A 22,033-nucleotide genomic window follows, 5' to 3' on the forward strand; every position below is an offset into this window, starting at 1 on the left:
TTAACCCAGCTATTCCACTCCTTGGTCTATACCCAAAGCATACTACAGTAGATGAATGAATAAAGAAGCTGTGGTTTATACACAATGGAATATATACATAATGGAATATTATTCAGCATTAAAAGAGAATAAAATCATGGTATTTGCAGGTAAATGGATGGAGCTGAAGAATACTAAGTGAAATTAGCCAATCTCAAAAAAACAAATGCCAAATAATTTATCTGATTTAAAGATGTTGATTCACAATATGTTACTGGGGGGCAGGGGATTAAATGAACTCTAGATAGGGCAAAGGGGAAATGGGGAAGGACAAGAAGGGAGGAGGAATAGGAATAGGAAAGATGGTGGAATGCAATATCATCATTACCCTAAGTACATTTATGAAGACATGAAGGATGTGACTCTACTTGTGTACAACCAGAGATATGAAAAATTGTGCTTTATATGTGTAATATGAATTGTAATGCATTCTGTTGTCATATATAAAAAATTAAAATTTTAGATAAAATTTTTAAAAATGCCAAAAGTTTAATTCACAACGTAGGAGTTTTTCTAGACTGACTCCCCAAAATGAAAATTCCCTTTTTCTTTCCCTTTACTTAAAATGATGAAGTAGCCATTGCTTTCCTAAGTGTTGGGCTTGCTTACTTGCTTGTGTCTAAACATGGTAGATTCTTTCTCTGATGTTTTAAAATGAGCTTGCTTCATGAAGGTAAAAAGACATAAATTGTTTTTCAAAATAGCCAAGCCCCTTTCAGTCTTTAATATTCTGCTGCTACTATTGTTTCTCCCTCTGAGCAAGTGTCTTGTGGAAGTTTCCTATTGAAGTACAACTTCTACTTAATTTTTTTTAATTTTTTTGTAGTTGTAGATGGACCAAATTCCTTTATTTTGTTCATTTTTATGTAGTGCTGCATATTGAACCCAGTGCTGCACGCATGCTAGGCAAGCAGTCTGCCACTAAGTTATAGCCCCAGCCCAGTTCTGCTTAATTTTGAAAGCTCACATGCTAATGGCCCCAGGAGGTATGACTATCAGAGATCACACACTCTCAGAGAATAGCTCTGATTTTTTTTAATCACCTTGTTCTGATTCAATGTCTAAAACCTAGAAGATATTTCATAACTATGGAAATTAAGAATAGAATTCTTTCAAATGTCTTTTGCTTGTGTATTTGCTCGCATATTGGATCCACAAACATCTGAAATTTCACAGCGTATCCATATCATTCAGTCTTATGTTTGATATGCTGATTCTGTGACAAAAATTAATGATCTTCTTGAAAAGTCAAGATTTCTGTGATCTTTTGGAAAAAAAATCACTTCAGGCTTATCTCTTGACCTACATCTCAAATATTCTATTTTATTTATTATTTATTTTATTATTTTAATTGGGGTTTTTTTATACATGACAGTAGAATTTATTTTGATATATTTACATAAGCATGGAATATATCTTATCCTAATTAGGATCACAGTCTCATGCATGTACACATGTTGAGATTCACTGTGGTGTATCAAATACTTTATTTTAAATGGTGGCACAATTACTTACTATTTTACTCCTTCTGTGTGTGAATCCAAGATTATCAGAAAAAGATTAACCAGCTGTCGTTGTGTTTATTGAGACCTAAACCATATTTTTTGCCATTTCAAGTGAAGCAAAACCCAAAGCTTATTAGATCCATTCAAAAAATAATCATATTTGATATTACAATAATTTTTATATACTAAAGATTTCTATACATCTTTCCCAAACTTCCAAAACTATATTTTTACAAGAAAATCCTCTATAAATTAATGATACACAACAGATAGATTTTGAACTGCAACTATGTACATTTATTTGTTTGTTTGTTGTAGTTGAACACAATATCTTCATTTTATTTATTTTTTTTAATGTGGTGCTGAGGATCTAACCCAGGGCCTCGAACGTGCCAGGTAAGTGCTCTACCACTGAGGCACAACCCCACCTTAGATGACCTTCTTTGCATATGTATGATATGAAGAATAGTTTTGCTTAAATGAAGTGCATATCAGCATAAATGGATTAAAAGGATTCATAAAGCTGTAAGGAAGCAGAGATTTCATTTATTACCAATTCAATCCCTTCATTTTAAAGAAAAGGAAAGTCAATTTAATGGAGGAAGGATAGTCTTTTCAACAAATAATGTAAGAACAAGAGGATGTCCCAGGCAGAAGGAGAGAAAAAGAAAGGAACAGAGGAAGGAAAGGAGAAAAAAAAGAACCTCATGCTAAAACTCACACCATGTACAAATATTAACATAAAATGGATCATGGGAATGTTACAGAGCCGAGATAGTGTGTGGCTCTCACTCTTACAGCCATTGCAGTATATTGAGTTCCATAGAGACAGCAAGTGAGAGCTCGACAGGCACTGGGCAACTTTGAAGAACAATTAAACCTGGGCAAAGGAGACACTAAGAAGCTGAGAGGCAAAATGTCATCATATGCATTCTTTGTGCAAACTTCCTGGGAGGAGCATAAGAAGCAGCACCCAGATGCTTCAGTCAACTTCTTAGAGCTTTCTAAGAAGTACTCAGAGAGGTGGAAAACCATGTCTGCTAAAGAGAAAGGGGGGAAATTTGAAGACATGGCAAAGGCAGACAAGGCCCATTTTGAAAGAGAAATGAAAACTTATATCCCTCCTAAAGGGGAAACAAAAACAAAGTTCAAGGATCCCAATGCACCCAAGAGGCCTCCATCGGCTTTCTTCTTGTTCTGTTCTGAGTATCACCCAAAAATCAAAGGAGAAAATCCTGACCTATCTATTGGTGATGTTGCAAAGAAACTGGGAGAGAGGTGGAATAACATTGCTGCAGATGATAAGCAGCCTTATGAAAAGAAAGCTGCTAAGCCGAAGGAAAAATACAAAAAGAATATTGCTGCCTGTCGAGCTAAAGGAAAACCTGATGCAGAAAAAAAAGGGGGGGTTGTCAAGGATGAAAAAAGCAGGAAAAAGAAGGAAGAGGAGAAAGATGAGGAAGAAGATGAGGATGAGGAGAAAAGGAAGATGATGATGATAATGAATAAGTTGGTTCTAGTGCAGTTTTTTCCCTTGTCTATGAAGTATTTTAACCTCCATGTACACAACTCACTTCTATTAAAGAAAAAAATTGAAATTTTAAAAAAACACAAATAATGAATTTAAATGTAAAACATAAAACTATAATAAAAAAGAAAGTGAAGTTCAGCAAAGAATCAAGACAGCTTCACAAAGGAAGTGGCATTTTAGGAGAAGAACATGCCTATATAATTTCCTTTATTTGTTCTTTGGCAATGGTTAGACTACTTCAAACCAATAGAAACAAACATTTTGCCCACCATTTTAGAATCAGGAAAGGAAAGGAAGTATAAGACCATTTCTTTCCTGTCAACAATGCTCCTGAGAGCTAAATGTTGCTTTTACAATCCCAGTACCCTACTCATGGCTAAGAGGAGAGGTAAGTCTTGATTCCCTATTCAGAACTTATGGCTTCCTTCTCTACACACTATCATATGCTTTCTACTTCCACTAGTATTTGCAAAATATTTGTATTAGTCAGAGTCTCTACGGGAACAGAATCAACAGGAGGTATGATTATAAAAAGAGGATTTATTAGGTAGGCTTACACGACCAGAAGCTGGATATTTCACAATGGCCTTCAGCAGGTTGGAGAGCTGGAGGAACCAATAGCCCAGTGGATGTGCAGTTCAACAGCCTCATAACAAGAGGGATACACAGTGCTATCCTAGTCCAAGACTTAAGGCTTCTGGAAACTCCCTGGAGGATCACTGGCAGAGTCCACTTTGGAAGAGTGAAGGAGCAAGATTCTGATATCCTCAGGCAATTGCGGTAGCAATCAAGAGTCCCTTCTAGAAGAATCAAGCTTGCATCTACTGCTGCTTCCTTGTTCTTCCAATTTTTTATTCCAGCCAAGCCAACACCCCATTGTCAGTACTGCCCACACTTAGGGAGGGTCCCTACTGTAGTTCTTTATCCCACGTGCCAATCATTCCTAGACACACTCTCATTGACACATCCAGAAGCCTCTTAATCTTCAGCATCTCTTAATCCAAGTTGACAATTCAAATTAACCACTATTTTCCATGTAAGGAATATGTTTATGAGTCTCCTTCTCTCACTACACCATAATCTCCCACAGCTCAGGGACCAAGTCATTATGTCTCTGATCCATATGGTACCAAATGGAATGCTTTATAAAATGGTAGTATAAAGTAAATGCTTGATGAATGGACAAATACAGTGGTGTCAGCTTTTGATAACTGGAAGTTATATTGATTTTAGGAGTTCTATTGAAAGTTGAAAGCAAATAGCAAAAAATAAACCACCCTTCCTACTTAGCTTCTTTCTAACCAATCTCTTCTCAGTGTGCATAATCACACTGAACAGGGACACCTCTAGAGATGTCCTGGGGACACATTCTATTCAATATGTGTGTTTTGAAAAGTCTCAAGTATCCCATCTTTTGGAGAAGATATCCAAGATTTATCTGAACTTGATGGGCAAAGTTCTGATTGGTTTAAGTAGGCAAAAGTGAGCTGTTTATTGTATCACAATGTGTTGTCTGGTTTCTCAGCAGAACCTCTGAGATTCTAAAAGCTGAGAGCCTGACTCCACAAGATTCTATTAACACGTGTTGCCAAATAAAATTATTAAGATCAAAGAGAGAACCATGAATTCCTATTAACTGAGAATGAAAAATCATCCTTAGCACTCAAAGATTAAGGGCCAATGATTAGAGACTGTGTCTTTAGAAACATCTGTGTCATATGACAGATACAGTCACATGACACAGATGTTTCTAAAGTGGAAAGAGAAAATCTTGCCAGTGAATCTGGGTGCAGTAGCACCTGCTTGTATCCTAGCACTTTTGAGGATGAGGATGGAAGACCACTGGAACTGAGGAATTCAAGATCAGCCTGGGCAGCACAGTAAGACCTCATCTCAAAATAACTAATTAAATCCAGCCAGTGAAAGTCACCTCAAATAAGATTTTCCTCCCTGTCCTCCTTTCACCTGTTTTGCCTGTTACTATGTGTATAATAAGTTTTGGAAAAACTTTTAACAACCGGAGAATTTTGACATCTTTCATGAATAATGATCAACTTCTAGTGCAATACACATTTCCCCATCCCTAAACAAGACATTTTGCTTTGAAAGCGAGGATTTTCAGTCTCTTATCACTAAAAGGGTGGATGTAGGGGCAGAAGCTGGGAAATTGTTTGAGTTAGTTTACTCAATTATCTATTGAAAACCTTCCATGAATATAACAAATAAAATGAAATTAAGCAGCTCCTGCCCTCAATGAGTTGATAAGCTAGTCGGAAAGGTGAACGCTTTACCCATAGCTCCTACTACAGGGCCAGGGTCAGGTGCTCATTCATCCATTCAGATTCTAAACAAAAGTCTCAAGGAGATCAGCAAGGAATGAGCAGGGGAAAGAGTAAGAGAAACTTCACAGAAGCAACTAGAAGAAAGAGAGGATAAATTATTTTTTCAGTCCACCAATATTTTTTTTTAATACCCATTGTCTGCTGGGTACTGTGCTGAGTACTGGGAATCCTGGGGTGGTAATTCAGGCCTCTGACGCAGCTTATTTATAGACTATGGTTAAGAAAGAAGAACAGGTTAACAGATAAATGAAATCTAGGTTGACATAAGTTCTGTGAAGGAAACAGAATAATAAAAAGTGAGAGAAAATATTGAGTGGGAAGGATTGCCATTAGTAAGGGGCAAGGGAGAAGGTTTTTGGACATGGTATAAGTTGACTGAGCTCAGACCCGAAGGCAGGTGACAATTAGGACAGCCAGCATAGAGGAGCCAGTGGTCCATTGGAATGGAACAAGACCATCTATGTGTGTGGTCGGAGCTTCAAAAGCAGTTACTTCTGGGAAGTATAGGATTAAAGCAGTAATCAACTGAAAGTGATTTTGCTCCCCAGGGAACTTCTGGCCAAGACTGGAGGCAGCTTTGATTGTCAGGACTGAGGAGAAGGATGATATTAGTGCTGAGATTGCAAAAACCTGCTAGGAGAGAGTATTTCATTGGAAATTACAGTTTTCTTCATTCTATTTTGTTTGTTTGTTTGTTTTAATTAGTTACACATGACAGTACAATGACCTTGACATATCATACATTTGAATCACATGGGATATAATATCTCATTTTTCTGAAACTCCTGTTCTCAGCAGCTTGGATCTTTTTTCTTTCCGGCAGGAACAAAATAAGAACAGCTAGCTGTCAAGTGGCCCACTCTTTACTCCATTGTCTCAGGAAATCCCATTGCAGAAGCTGAAAGGACTCCAAGAAGCTTTGGAAAGTTGTCCAGGTTAGAAAAGATGTACTTAGACACATGGGAAAAGCCGTGGGGAAACCAGGTCCTGCGGCTGCCAAGGGTTACCTCTGAGGAAGGGACTGAGCTCAGGACTGGATAAGGAAAATCCATGTAGACTTTTTAGTTTGCATAATTACACACTAAAGTTGAAAATACCTAGTAAGTCACTAGCAGGAAAGAGGTGGGAGATGCCCTGGAAAACTGAGGAACTTTGCCCTTTGGATCCCTAACCCGTCCTTCTGTTCAACGCCAGACCCCTCCAAGATCTATCCGGCCCGGGCTCCCTCAGCCCTGCGTTGGCCTGGGACCTCTCTGGGACCCCGCCTCACAGCGGCCAGTCTATGGGCCCCAAAGTCCCCCGGGACCTCACCCCCACCCAGCCCGGCCGCCTCACCTCGGCGGGCAGGCACCGCCTGTAGGAGCCCCCGAACAGGCCGTTCTCATTCTACCGGTTGCCCAGACAGACCAGGTCCGCCCGCAAGCTTCCCGAGGCCCCGAGAACTCGGTGCGGGTCCCTGGCCGCGCCCCCAGCTCCCAAGGCAGCACGAGCTCCGTGCCGGTCCCTCTAACCCCGGAGCGCGGCGCGAGCCCTAGGAAGTGAGGAGATAAGTGGCTCTAGCTGCGGGAGAGCAGCACTTAGAGCCGGCGCCGGAACTCAGCTGTGAGCCGAGGGGGGCCCCGCCTTCCAGCCGGCGAGCATTAGCTGCCACACGCCCCTGCTTTGCATATTCATTTGGCTTTGCTACGCCTCGCGGTCGGTGGAGGAAAAATGCATTATTCATGAGGAAATATCTGACCCCGCCCAGGAAGCCTTTGCTGATTATTCTTGAGCCTGAGAGGGCTTGTTTGAGCCGTTGAGTGCGGGTGAGAGGGAGGCGTTGACCCGCTAAGGTGAGAGCTGTTCAGAGCCCAGGTCTCTTGAGAAAGGACGCTTGGGCGTTGTTAGTCCTGTGTTCTTCGTGTTAAAAACGTTTTTCTTTTCTTCTTGTTTGAGCCTCTGTTTGATTTTAAAGTATTTCGCAGAGTCAAACATTTTCCGAGGAGAAGCAGAAACGCCGGGGCTGAGGAGGCGGCCCAGGGGAGGCTATAGGTAACTTCCCCCGACTTTTTTTTATGTTTATTTTTTACTTATAGGTGTGCACAATGTCTTTATTTTCAAGTGGTGCTGAGGATCGAACCCAGGGCCTCACGCATGGTAGGCGAGCGATCTACCTCTGAGCCACAACCCCAGCCCCTCCCCCGACTTTTGATGAGGAAAATTTTCATACATTTAAAAAAGGAGACGGAGAAGGAAATACAAATGGGGTGGGAACACCCGCATCCCCACCGTCCAGTAACTTTAAAATTCATACTTTTGAGGAGCCGGAGGGATGGGTCTGGGCGAGGAAACGCAGCCATTAATTTGCCGCGAGGCAGCCGCCGGCTGTGTACTAGAAGGAGGCGCGTGTGGAGCTTTGGGGGTTTTCCTTCACCTGGTCAGGCTTTCTCCAGCCATTGACGTGTTCGGCCTGGAACCGATGCCTGGTGCAGACCAAGATATGAGAGAGGTGGCCACCAGTCCCCGGGGAATGACCTGGGTTCCTCTTTCACTTTATGGAGAATTTGCCTTTAATCTCTGTGGACTACAGTCGTCCTAATAGGACAAGGCAGCCAGTGTCGCCAGGTGTGAACATACTTTATATACAACCAGAGATATGAAAAATTGTGCTCTATATGTGTAATAAGAATTGGAATGCATTCCGCTGTCATTTATCTTTAAAAAATCAATTAGAAGTTAAAAATTTGAAATTTTAAAAAAAAAAAACCCTCAAGATTAGCCAATGGCCTAGCTGTGCTCACCTGATGAAAACGAAGGAAAAGCTTGGTTGTTGCCCCCTAGTTGGGGTTTTAAACCTTGTTTGAGGGGGGGAAAAAAAACTCGTTAGGATGATACTCCCATTTTGCCCCCATTGACTCTAATTCCCTTGAGATGGGAAACGTCTTAGAGTTTGTAATCCTGCAGGATGATGCCTGGCACATCGCAGTTGCCTGGTGAATGTTGCATGAACCATTGAAGTAGCATGAAAAAGTTATGCAAGATCAAAAGAGTATCAACAAATACCCAGTTAGTGCAGTGGAAATCTTTTACTCTGAACGAGCATGGAGTAGCAGAATTATTAGGGGCAAATGGAATGTGTTGAACCAGTGAATAATAATTTATTGAAGCAAGCTCTAAATGACAGGTCTAAATCACTGGGTGAACTTTGGTAAACCAAGTCTCCTTGCTGAACTTCACTTTCTTTTTCATTATGGTTATATGTTTTACATTTAAATCCATAATTCATTTTTAATTAATATTTGTATATTGTTGAATTTTAGGTTGAGGTTCTTTTCTTTCTCTTTTTCCCTTTCTCTCCCTCCCCCACCCTCTGTATATCATTTTAATTCTAGCAATATTTGTTGAAAAAACTATCCTTCCTCCACTAAATTGACTTTCCTCTTCTTTAAAATGAAGAGGTTGGATTGGTAGTAAAGGATTCTATGTTGTCTTCCAACTTCATTAATCTTTTCAACTCACTTATGCTGCATTTGAGTGAAGCTATCCTTCATCTAGAGTTCATGTCCTTAAATAAGGTGCTGTGATACCTCTCCAGATAAACACATGCTCAGATAGAACACTGAACAAGCCTGGAAAGTAGGTGCAATTGCCTCCATTTTAAAAAAAAAAAAAAAAAAAGGATTTTAAAGCCCAGAGACATTAAGTAATTTGTCTAGAGTCACATGACTGCTAGGTAGTTGAGTCAGAATTTGAATTCAGGTTCCTTAACTCCAATGCCTCTTTCTACTGTGTTATTATGCTGGTTATTTTTCTCAGCATACATATATTTGTGTGTATAAATTTTAATTTTATTCATCTTATAAATATTGATTCCTTAGGAAATTACCAAATACTAAAAAAGCCTAATTTGAATCCTTTCTGAAAAGCAAATGCCCTGCATGTCTTTAATATGAGTTTAATATAGGCCATTTATACATTGTAAAATATAGGTGTAGTAATGCATTATATTTTAGTTGGCTGATGCTATTTTCAGGGCTTGTTTCTCTCGATAGGCCATTAGAATAGCTTATGATCATAGAGAAATAAAAAGAACCCCACCAATATAGAAAGCTATTTAAAAATCATTGTTCCTCTTATTGTCTCTAAATCTAATAACTACCACCCAGTGGGGGATAATGGTTTAATGGGCTAGAATTAGATAGAAATTCTTATTGCTACTTTTACCCTCTCCTCATTTTAATTCTTGAAATTTAAGGGAGGCAACCGATCTGTTAAGTAAGATTTGAGGTTATACTCTGAAGTCAATAAATGGTACTGTGGAAGCTTAAAGACTAAAAGACTATTGGGTGGTTTACTGCCTCATATAAAATATTGTAATACAGTATTCCCTACTGCTGCTCTGAAGAGAGAAATTTAATGTTACTTATTTATAATCTCTATCACCACCTTGTGGCAGTAATCTTCAACTTTTTGGCAAAAATCTTCCAGAATCTTGTGTCAATTGATAATACAATAGGTCACAGCCTATCCTGGGTGCTCCAAAATGAAATTTCTTCAGATGAGTTATTTCACAAATCTTTTAGAACTCCATAAAACCATGAAAATAAGCTCCAAATGAAATTAAATAAGGCTTCTGGAAAGAAAAGGGAAGATTTGCTTTTGTTTTATGTTCATGAAGCAAAAGAGGTGAAAACCAGATATTCTAAACCTTAGCTTTTTTATTATGGTAAACTATATTTAACATAAAACTCATCACCTCACCCATTCTCAGGTGTACAATTTAGTGGCACTAACTACATTCACTATGTTGTGCAGCCATCACCACTATCCATTTCCAAAACTATTCGTCACCCCCCAAAAAAAAACCCTATCCATTTACTCCCCTTTTTTAATCCCCCCAGCCCCTGATAACCTTTATTATATTTTCCATGAATTTACCAACTGTTGGTACATAATCTATAAAATTATAACATATTTGTCTTGTGTCTAGAATTTTTCACTCTGCATGTTTTTGTGGTTCTTTATATTGTAGCATGTATCAGAATTTCAATCCTTTCTAAACATATATTCCCTGATGTATACCACATTTTGTTTATTCATCTGCCTTTCTTTTCCTTCCTTCTTTTCTTCCTCCCTCCCTTCCTTCCTTCCTTTCTTCCTTCTTTCTTTGCAATAGGTTCTTGTTATGTGTTCCTGGGCTTAAATAGCCCTCCTACCTCACTACCTCAGCCTTTTCAATAGCTAGGACTATTGGTGCATGCCACTGCTCCCAATATTGATTTATTTATTCATAGGCATTTGTGTTGTTTTTACCTTTTGAGTATTTTGAAATGCTGCTATGAACATTAGTCTACAAGAATCTGAACCTTCATTTTCAACTTTTTTTTTTTTTTTTTTTTTTGCTATCTTCCTGGAAATTGGATTGCTGGTTATTAAGGTTATTCTGTTTAAATTTTTGAGGAACTGCCATACTGTTTCCCACAAGGATGGACGATTTTACATTCCCACCAGCAACGCATACAGTTTTTAATTTCTTCACATTTTCACTAACACTCTTTTCCATCTTTTTGAGTAGTCATTGTAATGGATATGAAGTATACACATTATCTTTTGAATTTGGAATTTGCAAATAAATTACATCTGAAGTTAATTCAAGAAATGTTTTTCAGCCCCTGCTATATACAGAGCTGTATTAAACTCTAAGGGAAATAACAAGGATGAGCAAAATATTTTATTGACTCTCTAGGTGGTTTATAACTTATTTTTCTCCTCAGTATGTGTTTGTGAATGAATAAATCATCATATGATTTTAATTGGGTAGCTTAAAAAATTAATCCAGTGACTTTATGCTAAATTTATAGAAAATGAGTAGTGGAAAATAAATGTTTATTAAACTTATTTGCTGGGGCTGGGGTTGTAGCTCAGCAGTAGAGCACTCACCTAGCACATGCAAGGTGCTGGGTTCAATCCTCAGAACCACACAAAAATAAATAAATAAAATAAAGGTATTGTGTCCAACTAAACCAAGAAAAAAATTAAAAACTTATTTTTCCAAAGATTATATTCAACTATAACTTATGTAATTCTTTGGAAAATTCTCAATAAGGATTCAAATTTATTTTATAGTTTGGATAAGGCCTGATAGCACTATTGTAGTATTCATTCTTCCTTTATGTTTTCAAAATTAAGCTTGGTCAGCTTCTCTCTAACTGAACAATCTAAGAAATAGTTTATACTTAACTGTCCTTGATTTTAGTTTTTCATTTATCTTTCAGTTCTACCTTTAGGAAGAATAAAATAGAAAATACTATGATAGACAAGATCTCTAATTAATTTTTTTCAACAGGTTTTAATTATTGAAAGAATCCTGAAACATTTTTACAAATGGCTACTGCTCAACTCTCTCATTCCATCAGAATTCACAAGGCATCTAAGGTATTTGTTGGAAGTTAAAAGAAAATCAATGACCATTTATTGTGTCACTTCAGAATCAAGATGTTAATCTTTGCTTTTTATTGAAACAATTTTACCACTTATCATTGGCACATAATATTCTTGGAGAATATGTCTACATTTTAATTGTCTAATGGATTTGGGATATTTGGGAAATTAAAATAGATCACAAAGTTATTGACTGGGTGTTTATTTCATGTTGAAATATTTCTGTCTTCTAGAGTAAAAGAAATCAGAACTAAAAGGCATTTTAAGAGACTGGTTCTTTGTTAGACATTCATCTCCTGAAGCAATTAGGAAATTTGTGCTGCACATGGTGATGTAATTAGAGGAACTAGAGGGTAAAGCACTGAGAGAAATGCAGATGTTAGGAGCCTAGGGGAGTGTGTTGGTCAGCATTCCATTGCTGTGACAAAATACTTGAGATAATCAATTTAAAAAGAGGGAAGAATTTATTATGACTCATGGTTTCAGAGGTTTCAGTGCATAGTTGGTTGGCTCCATTGATTCAAGACCTTTGGCAAGGCAGAACATCATGGCTTGAAGCATGTGGTAGAGTAAAGCTGCTCATTTCAGTGGCTGGGAAGCAAGGAAAAAGAGAAAAAAGGGCCAGGATCCCAATATTCCTTTCAAGGGCATACACCCAATGACCTAATTTCTTCCTACTAGGCCCCCCTCCTAAAGATTCCACCACCTCCAAATGGCACCATAGGCTGGCAACCAAGTCCTTTGCATATGGGACTTTGGGGGGACATTTTAGATCCAAACCATAATAGAATGCATGCCAAGACCAGGCAACCTTGCTGGATTAAAACCTTTATTAATACATCATTCATTGAGATTCAATATTATAAAATATATGTAATAGTGTTTTATTTTCTAAGAGAACACCAAAATCAAGCAAACAGACAAAACTAAAATTTTATCTTCCAAAAGTTTATTATCTGTTTAGGATAATAAGATTTATAGACAGTAAGTTGATATACCCATATTTACCTAAGTGTGGAAGAAATATATTTCATATATTGATATGAAATATATAATATATTAGACATTTATAAAACTACCAATAACAATCCTGAAGTATTATACCAGCTGAGCAGAGGGAAAAAAATCCCTATCGTAACAAACTGTAGGGGGCTTTACCAACCATTGATCTTCATTACTACAAATTATTATTATTATTACTTTTAAATTGCACATTTAGTGTAAAATATCTTCATAGTTTCAAATTATTCAGTTTTATAAATATGTTATTCAAGTATTGCCTCTACATTTTGGATTGTTTTCAATAAGTTAATACATGCATGCTATGCCAGCTACTACCCAATTACTTAAAAGAACCTTAATTCATCAAGATCTATAGATACAAAAAGCAATTTTTTCAAAAATTTTACACACAAACACATACCTCAATACATGTTTCATGCAAAATTAATGATGTTTTATATAACTTTTAACAACTGTATGTACTATGCTTTGACAAAAAGAATGAAATGGTAATTCATTACCACTCTCTGTGTAGTATACCAAACAAGAGGCATTCTTGAGGTGCAGAGCTGAGAAAAGGGAAGTAGAAGTGGAGGCAGAGCAGGAGCAGGAGTCCAAACCCAAACCCAAACCCAGGCCTAAGCCACAGCTGGAGCCAGATGCCGGACCCAAGTGCACACGGGTGCGAGCAAGCCATGAGGAGCTGGCTGGGCAAGAAGAAGAAGTGATCCCTCACCCTCATCCCCGATAGCCAGAATCCGGATTGGCCTGATGGTCAGGGGACCAAGAGCAGATCCCAAGTCAGGCTTTATTCAGCCTTCCACAAGGGCTAGTCCTTTGGAAGGTGCCTTCAACAGCAGGACCAGGTGGGTCACCATGACTGAGAACTCCATGTCCTACAGCCAAACCCACGTGGGTGAAAGCCTCCAAGAAATCCACAGTCCACCCCATGTATTCAGAAATGATCATGGCTGCCATCCAGGCTGAGAAGAACAGCACTGGCTCCTTGGGAAAATCCATCTGGAAATATAACAAGAGTCTCTATAAGATGGGTAAGAACACCAACTCCCAGATCTAGTTGTCCATCAAGCATCTGGTGACCACCAATGTCCTCAATCAAACCAAAAGGATGGTGCCTCAGGGTCCTTCTGTTTGGCCAAGAGTGGAAAGCCCAAGAGGTCAGTGGCCTCCAAAAAGATCAAAAAAGAAATCAAGAAGGTGGCTATGCCAAAGAAGTCAAAAAAGAAATCAAGAAGGTGGCTATGCCAAGAAGGCTGCCTCCGAAGCCCCAGCAAGAAGCCCAAAGCACCCCCAGTCAAGAAGGCCAAGAGGAAGCTGGCTGCCACACCCAAGAAAAAAAAAAAAACAAGATTATCAAAGCCAAGCCCATCAAAGCATCCAAACCCAAGAAGGCCAAACCAGTGAAGCCCAAAGCCAAGTCCAGTGCCAAGAGGGCTGCCAAGAAGTGACAATGAAGGTTTTTCTTATGGACACTCCTTCCTCTCTATTTTCTGTAAATACTTTTCTCCATTCTTCTCTCTTGATCCTCATCTATAACCCTTTGCCCCATTCTATTCTGATTTTATTAGAGACAGAATTTGGATTCCTCAGAAATTGTAGAATAATTTCCTTTTCCTTAACCAGTTGTACAAGGACAGCAACAACCAATCTCATCTGTGTAATGATGAGGATTACTTATATTTTGTTTTGTTGATTTGCTAGTAATATTACAGGGTTAGGGATTTAGGTGGGTATGTGTGTTTTGTTGAGTAGTTTATTCACTATGAAGATAGATGGCAGAGGACAGAATAGGCAAGGTAGTTTGTTCTGGCTAGACGAGAGGGAACCCAGAACTACAGGGGTTGTAGGAGTATCTTTAAGTCTTTCTTTAAGTTGGGCACCTCTTTTGAGACTTTCAGAACCTTTGGTGGGAAGGAAAGGGGTGGCAGCTGCAAGCAGCAAAGAAGGGAGGTAGAAAAAACTCTCCCTGGAGTGACTCCCCAATGATGAGCAGTGGCAGGTCCAAGCCCAGTTTCCTTCTCACTTTTGTTAATCTGCGCTTATGGTCTCTCTGTTTTCTTAGGAAGGGGATGGGGTCCAAGTAACAGTTGGGAGAAGCTAAAGCTTTTGCCAGTCAGCTAGAAACTATCCATTGGAAGGTCTTTGGGCTTCACAAAGTCCCCTGTTAAATGGAAGTGGAAACTTTTGGGGAAGGTGAGAGGAATCAGTCAGCCAAGTGCTTCAGTGTACACTGTTGAAACTTCGGGTTTTTCCACATAATTGATGGATTGTGTCCTAGGAGGACTTTTTGGTGGTTGTCTCTATTGCATAAGACATCGTTTTATCTGGTCTCACTAGCCACTTAAAAACCTCCTGACCTCTTTTTACTTCTGAGTCTTTTATAAATAGTTATAGACAGGGAAGGGGAAGGACAGGAAGTGGACAGTAAGACAATGCAGTTGATTTTGAATTTGCCAAGCAGTTTTAGAGACTAGGTCTGTATATATGTATATATGCCTGTCTAGGGCTAATATTTAACATTACACACTGGAAGCTGCAAGAAAAAGAAAAAAACTGTAGAGTTGTCTTCCTTTTATTTTTAATAAAATAGGAAAATCACCCACTTGCATTCCCCCACTACACACACACCTTTTCCAAACAAGTGTTATTTGTGCCAGGAAAAGATTTGCTGTCATCATAATTTTAAAACTTTGCATTCTTATGCATCATAATTACATCTAGAATGTCTTTTGTACATTCTAAAATCATTTTTATGGATATAGAAAAGCTTTGGGGAAGTTCTTTTTCATCTAAAGACCTGTTGAGGGGTAGTTTCTGCTTCTGTGTGACAGAATTATAAAACTTAAGCAGTAGAATTGTGTTATATAGTAAAAGGATCTCAGTCACTTGCTAGCTCTATGATCTGGCAAATAATTTATTTCCTAGGTTTCTTTTTGGCACCTGAGGCATGAGTACATTTTATTAGATTAACTCAAAGAGCCTTTCAGTTTTAAAATGCTGTGCAAGGCCTAAAAAAGGATTGAGGGTAGATCTACCCAACTAATTTTCTCGACCTTAATCTGAAGATAAATGCCTATTTATTATTAAGGCCACATAAGTATTAAAAATAATTTCATCTATGTTAGTGTAGTCTCACTACAATTGTAACAGGTAAAGTATATTCTGTCACAAGTTTTGGAATCCCCAGAACCTAACCAAATTTGTATTTTATCATATTGAGGCTTGCTGGTAATAGAAGCTTATAAGTATGACTTGGTCTTAAAAATAACTTTATCATCTGGGAATGGAACCACGATTTGACCCAGCTATCCCTCTCCTTGATCTATACCCAAAAGACTTAAAAACAGCATACTACAAGGACACAGCCACATCAATGTTTATAGCAGCATAATTCACAATAGCTAAAATGTGGACCCAACCTAGATGCCCCTCAATGGATGAATGAATTTAAAAAATGTGGCATAAATACACAGTGGAATTTTACTCAGCAATAAAAGAGAGTAAAATCATGGCATTTGCAGGTAAATGGATGGCATTGAAGAAGATAATGCTAAGCGAAATTAGCCAATCCCCCAAAAAAACAAATGCCGAATATTTTCTCTGATATAAGGAGGCTGACTCTTAATGGGGTAGGGAAGGGGAACATGGGAAGAACTGATGATTCTAGATAGGGCAGAGGGGTGGGAGGGAAAGGGGGTTAGCAAGGATGGTGGAATGTGATAGACATCATTATCCAAAGTACATATGAAGACACAAATTGGTGTCAACATACTTTATATACAACCAGAGATATGAAAAATTGTGGTATATGTGTGCAATAAGAATCGTAATGCATTCTGCTGTCATTTATTTTTAAAAAACCTTCATCAACCCTAGCCAGAGCAATTAGGCAAAAAAAAATTAAAAAGATATGAATAGGAAAAGAAGACCTCAAACTACTCCAATTTGCCAACGATATTCTATATTTAGAAGACCAAAAACACTGCACCAAAAAGCTTTTAGAATTCATAAATAAATTCAGCAAAGTAACAAGATAACACCCATAAATCAATTGTGTTCCTATACACCAGTGATGAATCAGCTGAAAGAGAAATTAGGAAAACTATCCCATTCACAATAGCCTCAAAAAAAAATAGTGGGAATCAATCTAACAATAGAGGTGAAAGATCTCTACAATGCAAGAAAGAAATTGAAAAAGGTCTTAGAAATGTGGACCCAACCTTAGAAGATGCAAAGACCTCCCATGTTCTTGGATAGGCAGAATTAATACCATACAGATTTGATACAATTCCTATTAAAACTCCAATGTGATGTTCTTCACAGAACTAGAAAAAGCAGTCATGAAATACATTTGGCAAGATAAGAGGCCCAGAATGGTCAAACTAATCTTTAGTGAGAAAAGTGAAGCAGGAGGCATCACAATACCATATTTTATAGTACAGAACTACAGTAACAAAAACAGCAAAATATCGGCATAAAAATAGACACAAAGACCAATAGAACAGAAGACACAGAGACAAACCCACACAAATACAGTTATCTTATACTAGATAAGGCACCAAAAACATACATTGGAGAAAAGATAGCCTCTTCAATAAATGGTGCTGAGAAAACTGGAAATCCATATACAGTAAATGAAATTTATCTCCTATCTTTCACCCTACACAAAACTCAATTCAAAGTAGATCAAGGACCTAAGTAAGCATTAGACCAGAGACCCTATGGCTACCAGAAGAAAATGTAGGCCTGCATCTCCATTATGTTGTCTTAGGAACAGACTTCCTCAGTAAGACTCCTAGAGCACAAGAAGTAAAATCAAGTATCAATAAATGGAATGGTATCCAACTAAAAAGCTTCTTTGCAGCAAGGGAAACAAGCAAGAATATAAAGAGAAAGCCTACATAATGGGAGAAAATCTTTTCCACCTGCACCTCAGAGCATTAATCTCCTGGATATATAAAGAATTCAAAAAACTTAACACCCAAAAAACAAATAACCCAACCAATGAATGGGCACTAAATAGGCACTGAATAGGCACTTCACAGAATAGGCATCGAATAGGCACTTCTCAGAAGAAAAAATATGAATGGTCAACAAATATATAAAAAAATATTCAACATCTCTAGCAATTAATGAAATGCGAATCAAAACTACACTGAGATTCCATCTCACCCCAGTCAGAATGGCAATTATCAAGAATACAAGTAACAGTAAATGTTGGCGAGGAAATTGCTAGTGGGACTGCAAACTGCTGTAACCACCATGGAAAACAGTATGAAGATTCCTCAGGAAACTTGGAATGGAACCACCAATTGACCCAGTTATCCTCAGCATATACCCAAAGGACTTAAAATCAGCATATTATAGTAACAACCACATCAATGTTTATAGTAACTCAGTTCACAGTATCTAAGCTATTGAACCAACCTAAATGCCCTTCAACAGATGGATAGATAAAGAGAATGTAGAATATTACTCAGCCATAAAGAAAAATGAAATTGTGGCATTTACTGGTAAATGGATGGAACTGGTTACTATCATGCGAAGTGAAATAAGCCAATCCTAGAAAACCAAAGGCCAAATGTTCCCTCTGATATGTGAATGCTAACACATAATAAGGAGCGGGAGGAGGGAAGAATAGAAGCATTAGATTACACAAAGGGAAATGAAGGAAAGGGTGGGGGATGGAAATAGGAAAGAGAGTAGAATGAATCAGACATAACTTTCCTGTTATATATGAGTACACGACCAGTGAAACTCGACATCATACACAACCACAAGAATGGGATCCTAATTAGAATAAGTTATACTCTGTGTAACTATCATATATATATCATATGTAAAATTTTTTAAATCTTTTTTTGGAAAGTGGGGTACCAGGGATTGAACTTAGGGGCATTTCACCACTGAGCTACATCCTCAGCCCTATTTTGTATTTTATTTAGAGACAAGGTCTCAATGAGTTGCTTAGCATCTCACTTTTGCTGAGGCTGGCTTTGAACTCGCGATCCTCCTGCCTGAGCCTCCCAAGCTGCTGGAATTACAGGCGTGCACCACTGAGCCTGGCTAAAATTTTTAAAAAATAAAAATTTTTAAAGAACTTCATCAGATTTGAGGACTACTACTTTGCTACACATATAAGATACTTCTGGTGGTCCTAGAGCTGTAGATGTTTTTTAACTCAAGCATTTAATAATAGAAGAAAACTTCCCTATCCAAGTTTCAGGAATTTCCTGTTTCTTTAAGGATTAAATACAATTTTTTTTTATGTAGCATTCTAGATTTGCTACATCTTGGTTTCTATGTCCTTCCCCCTTTTTATTCCCATTATACCCTGCTTGAACTCTCAGCATCACAATTTCAACCTGATACCTGTGTCCCAGATGTGTCACAGCATTCTTGCTTCCTTGCCTGGACTAATTGTATTCCTCTTTCTTGCCACTTGTTCAAATCCTACCTTTTTTTCAGGACCCAACTAGGTCTCGTTTTGCCTACAAAGCCTTCATACTCAGGGCCAGCCTCAGGTAACCAATAGCTCACCTTCTCTTCCTGGAGCCTCTAGTGTCTCTCCATTCATTTACTACTTAGTCTCTGCTGTCTGGTATGCTAACTTCTCTTTTATGTCCAAGTCTTTTCTTTTTGATTGGATTGTAAATTCCATGAGGCTACTGATGTTTTTCCCTCCCCCCACTCCTCCCCCCTCTCTCTCTAGTATTGAGGATTGAACCCAGGGTCGCTTGACCACTGAGCCACATCCTAGCCCTTTTCATATTTTATTTTGAGACAGGGTCTCCCTAAGTTGCTTAGGGCCTCAGTGAGTTGCTGAGGCTGCCTTTGAATTTAGGATCCTGCCTCAGCCTCCTGAGTTGCTGGGATTACAGGCATGCACCACTGCGCCTGGCTCAAGTGTTCTCTTTATTTTAATTTTGGTTTTATTTAATATTTTACAGATTATCAGAGTAATACATGCTTGTTGTAACAATTGAAACGATACATGAAAAATATTAAACTGTTGAACCAGGCACTATTTAAGCACTTTATAAATATTAACTCATTTACTCTCAGCAACAATTCAACAAAGTATGTATCACTAAAAAATATTTTTAAGTAGTTGTCACTGTTATCTATATTTTACAGATGATAGAAATAGTTTGCAGAGAAGTAAATATCAGGAACTTTCCACCATACATTGTAAATAAAATTTTGTTGGAACATAACCTACTCCCATTCAGTTAAGAGTGTCTATAGCTTCCTACATGCTAAATGGCAAAATCAACTACAAAGCCTAAAATATTTACTACGTGGCCCTTTGACAGAAAAACTTTCTGGCCTGTGACCAAGACCATACAGTTTGTTAGTAACAGAATAAGGACTTAAACCTGACTGTACTGTCATCCTCTTAATCATTTTACTATACTCCCTTACTGTTATCCTTCTACCCTTAAATCACCCTCTGAGGTTATGCTGTTAAGAACTTCACCTGCTTCTTTCTACACCTTTTTCCTTGCTTATACAAATGTGCACAATTATCTGTGAATATACACACACACACACACACACACATGCACACACTTATTCATGCCTAAATGAAAGTTATCTAACACATGCATTTTTTTTTCTAACGGATATCACAGGAACTTAGGGATCAATCAGCATTTCCTTATGCTTGGGGCCATTTTAAATAGCAAAATCATAAAAGGAAGCCCAAAAGAGTTAAATAATTGGGCACTAAATAGACTAAAAAAAGTACACATGTTTACAGTATGATAGCTGAACTGAGAAGAAAGAGAGTGGCTTTATTTCAGCTCTCATACTGTAAACATGGAAACATGGGCTTCAGATGACAAATTTGTTGCTGCCCTATGCATATCTGTAAATGATTGCAAAAATGAAAAATTGTTGGTTCTGGATTTACAAATAAATTGTAGTGAGTAAGAAAGTACACAAATGTGCAACCTACTAATAACAAGAATCGAACCCAGTGCCTCACACATGCCAGGCAAGTGCACCTCTGCTGACCACAGCCCCAGCTCCTTTTTCCCCCTTTTGAGATGTTGGGGATTGAACCTCCCACATTAGGCAAGCGCTCTAGCACTGACTACATAATATAATGCAATATAAAGCCCTATTTCCATTTTATTACCTCTAAATATATCAAATTTGAAGTAAAAAAAAACTTTCTATCCTACCTGTGATAATAGTATAGTTGGTGGGATGAATATATTTAAAAATACTAATGTTTTAAACCTTATTTTTTTCTAGGAAACAGTTTTTCCATCCCAAATCACTAATGAGCATGAGTCACTGATAATGGTGAAGAAACTTTTTGCTACTTCTATCTCATGCATAACATACCTAAGGGGCCTGTTCCCAGAGAGTTCTTATGGAGAACGCCATTTGGATGGTAAAATTTAATTAAAATGGTTGCTTTGGTTGTTATAGCCATTTTCTCTATTTAGCAGGAGTAAATTCATTTCTCACAATGTACCAATTGCAACTCATGGGTCTACAAGACTAAATTGCTCATCCGTTTTCCATTTTAATTTCACTATTTTAGTGGTTTTTCTTAAAAGAAACATTAACTTCTGACAAGTTACAAATGAAAAAAATAAATCTGTATGGACAAGCGTAGTAGTATTTCTAAGCTATCCCTGTAAAATAATAGCCAGAACAAGATCTGAATGCTAAAGATTCACTTTAGTTTTCACCTTATTTGAATTTGTTCTTTGAGGAAGTTCAAAGGAATCAGGTGAAAAACTCTTCTCCCTATTAACATATATAACTATGCTGGGGGGAAAAAGGCAAATCTATTTGTTGATTATTATGGATATTTAGACAAACTACTATTCTTACTAGTTCTGTCTTTTTCTCAATTGCCAATTTCACTCCTTTTGTTTCTTGTGCCCTTAAACATATCACCTTATTGCCTTGTATCATAAGCTATTTCTGGCTCCTTTCCTTCCTTCATATTAAAAAAAAAATGTACCTGGGATTCTTCAGTTTTTCAAAATATTAGTGTCTTTTTTTTAAAAAAAAAAGACACTAATATTTTGGACTTTGGATCTTTTTGATTTGTTATTAAAATGGGAACTGTCATTTGGAAAATTAATAGAGCCACAAGTTTCCTTGTTAAGATGTTATTTTTTCAAAATCTAAATTTAACTCTCTCACAT

The 22,033-nt window shown here is 37.8% G+C and overlaps 1 protein-coding gene and 2 pseudogenes across 1 annotated transcript in view; all 3 read left to right on the forward strand.

The window, feature by feature from the left end:
- Window positions 1-706: 706 nt before the first annotated feature.
- On the forward strand, window positions 707-3,053 carry LOC114106531 (high mobility group protein B1 pseudogene; annotated as a pseudogene).
- A 4,175-nt stretch (window positions 3,054-7,228) lies between these two features.
- Hormad2 (HORMA domain containing 2) overlaps window positions 7,229-22,033 on the forward strand; it is an 82,521-nt gene continuing 67,716 nt past the window's right edge. The window contains exons 1-4 of the mRNA XM_071608779.1: window positions 7,229-7,249; window positions 7,372-7,448; window positions 11,743-11,831; window positions 21,123-21,264. Coding sequence (XP_071464880.1) covers window positions 11,781-11,831; window positions 21,123-21,264 — 193 coding nt within the window. The 5' untranslated portion in view covers window positions 7,229-7,249; window positions 7,372-7,448; window positions 11,743-11,780. The remainder of the gene's footprint in view (window positions 7,250-7,371; window positions 7,449-11,742; window positions 11,832-21,122; window positions 21,265-22,033) is intronic.
- Window positions 13,611-14,308, forward strand: LOC114106448 (histone H1.0-like; annotated as a pseudogene).

The sequence above is a fragment of the Marmota flaviventris genome, chromosome 1 (genome assembly GCF_047511675.1).
Source record: "Marmota flaviventris isolate mMarFla1 chromosome 1, mMarFla1.hap1, whole genome shotgun sequence".
In the NCBI taxonomy this organism is placed as follows: domain Eukaryota; kingdom Metazoa; phylum Chordata; class Mammalia; order Rodentia; family Sciuridae; genus Marmota; species Marmota flaviventris.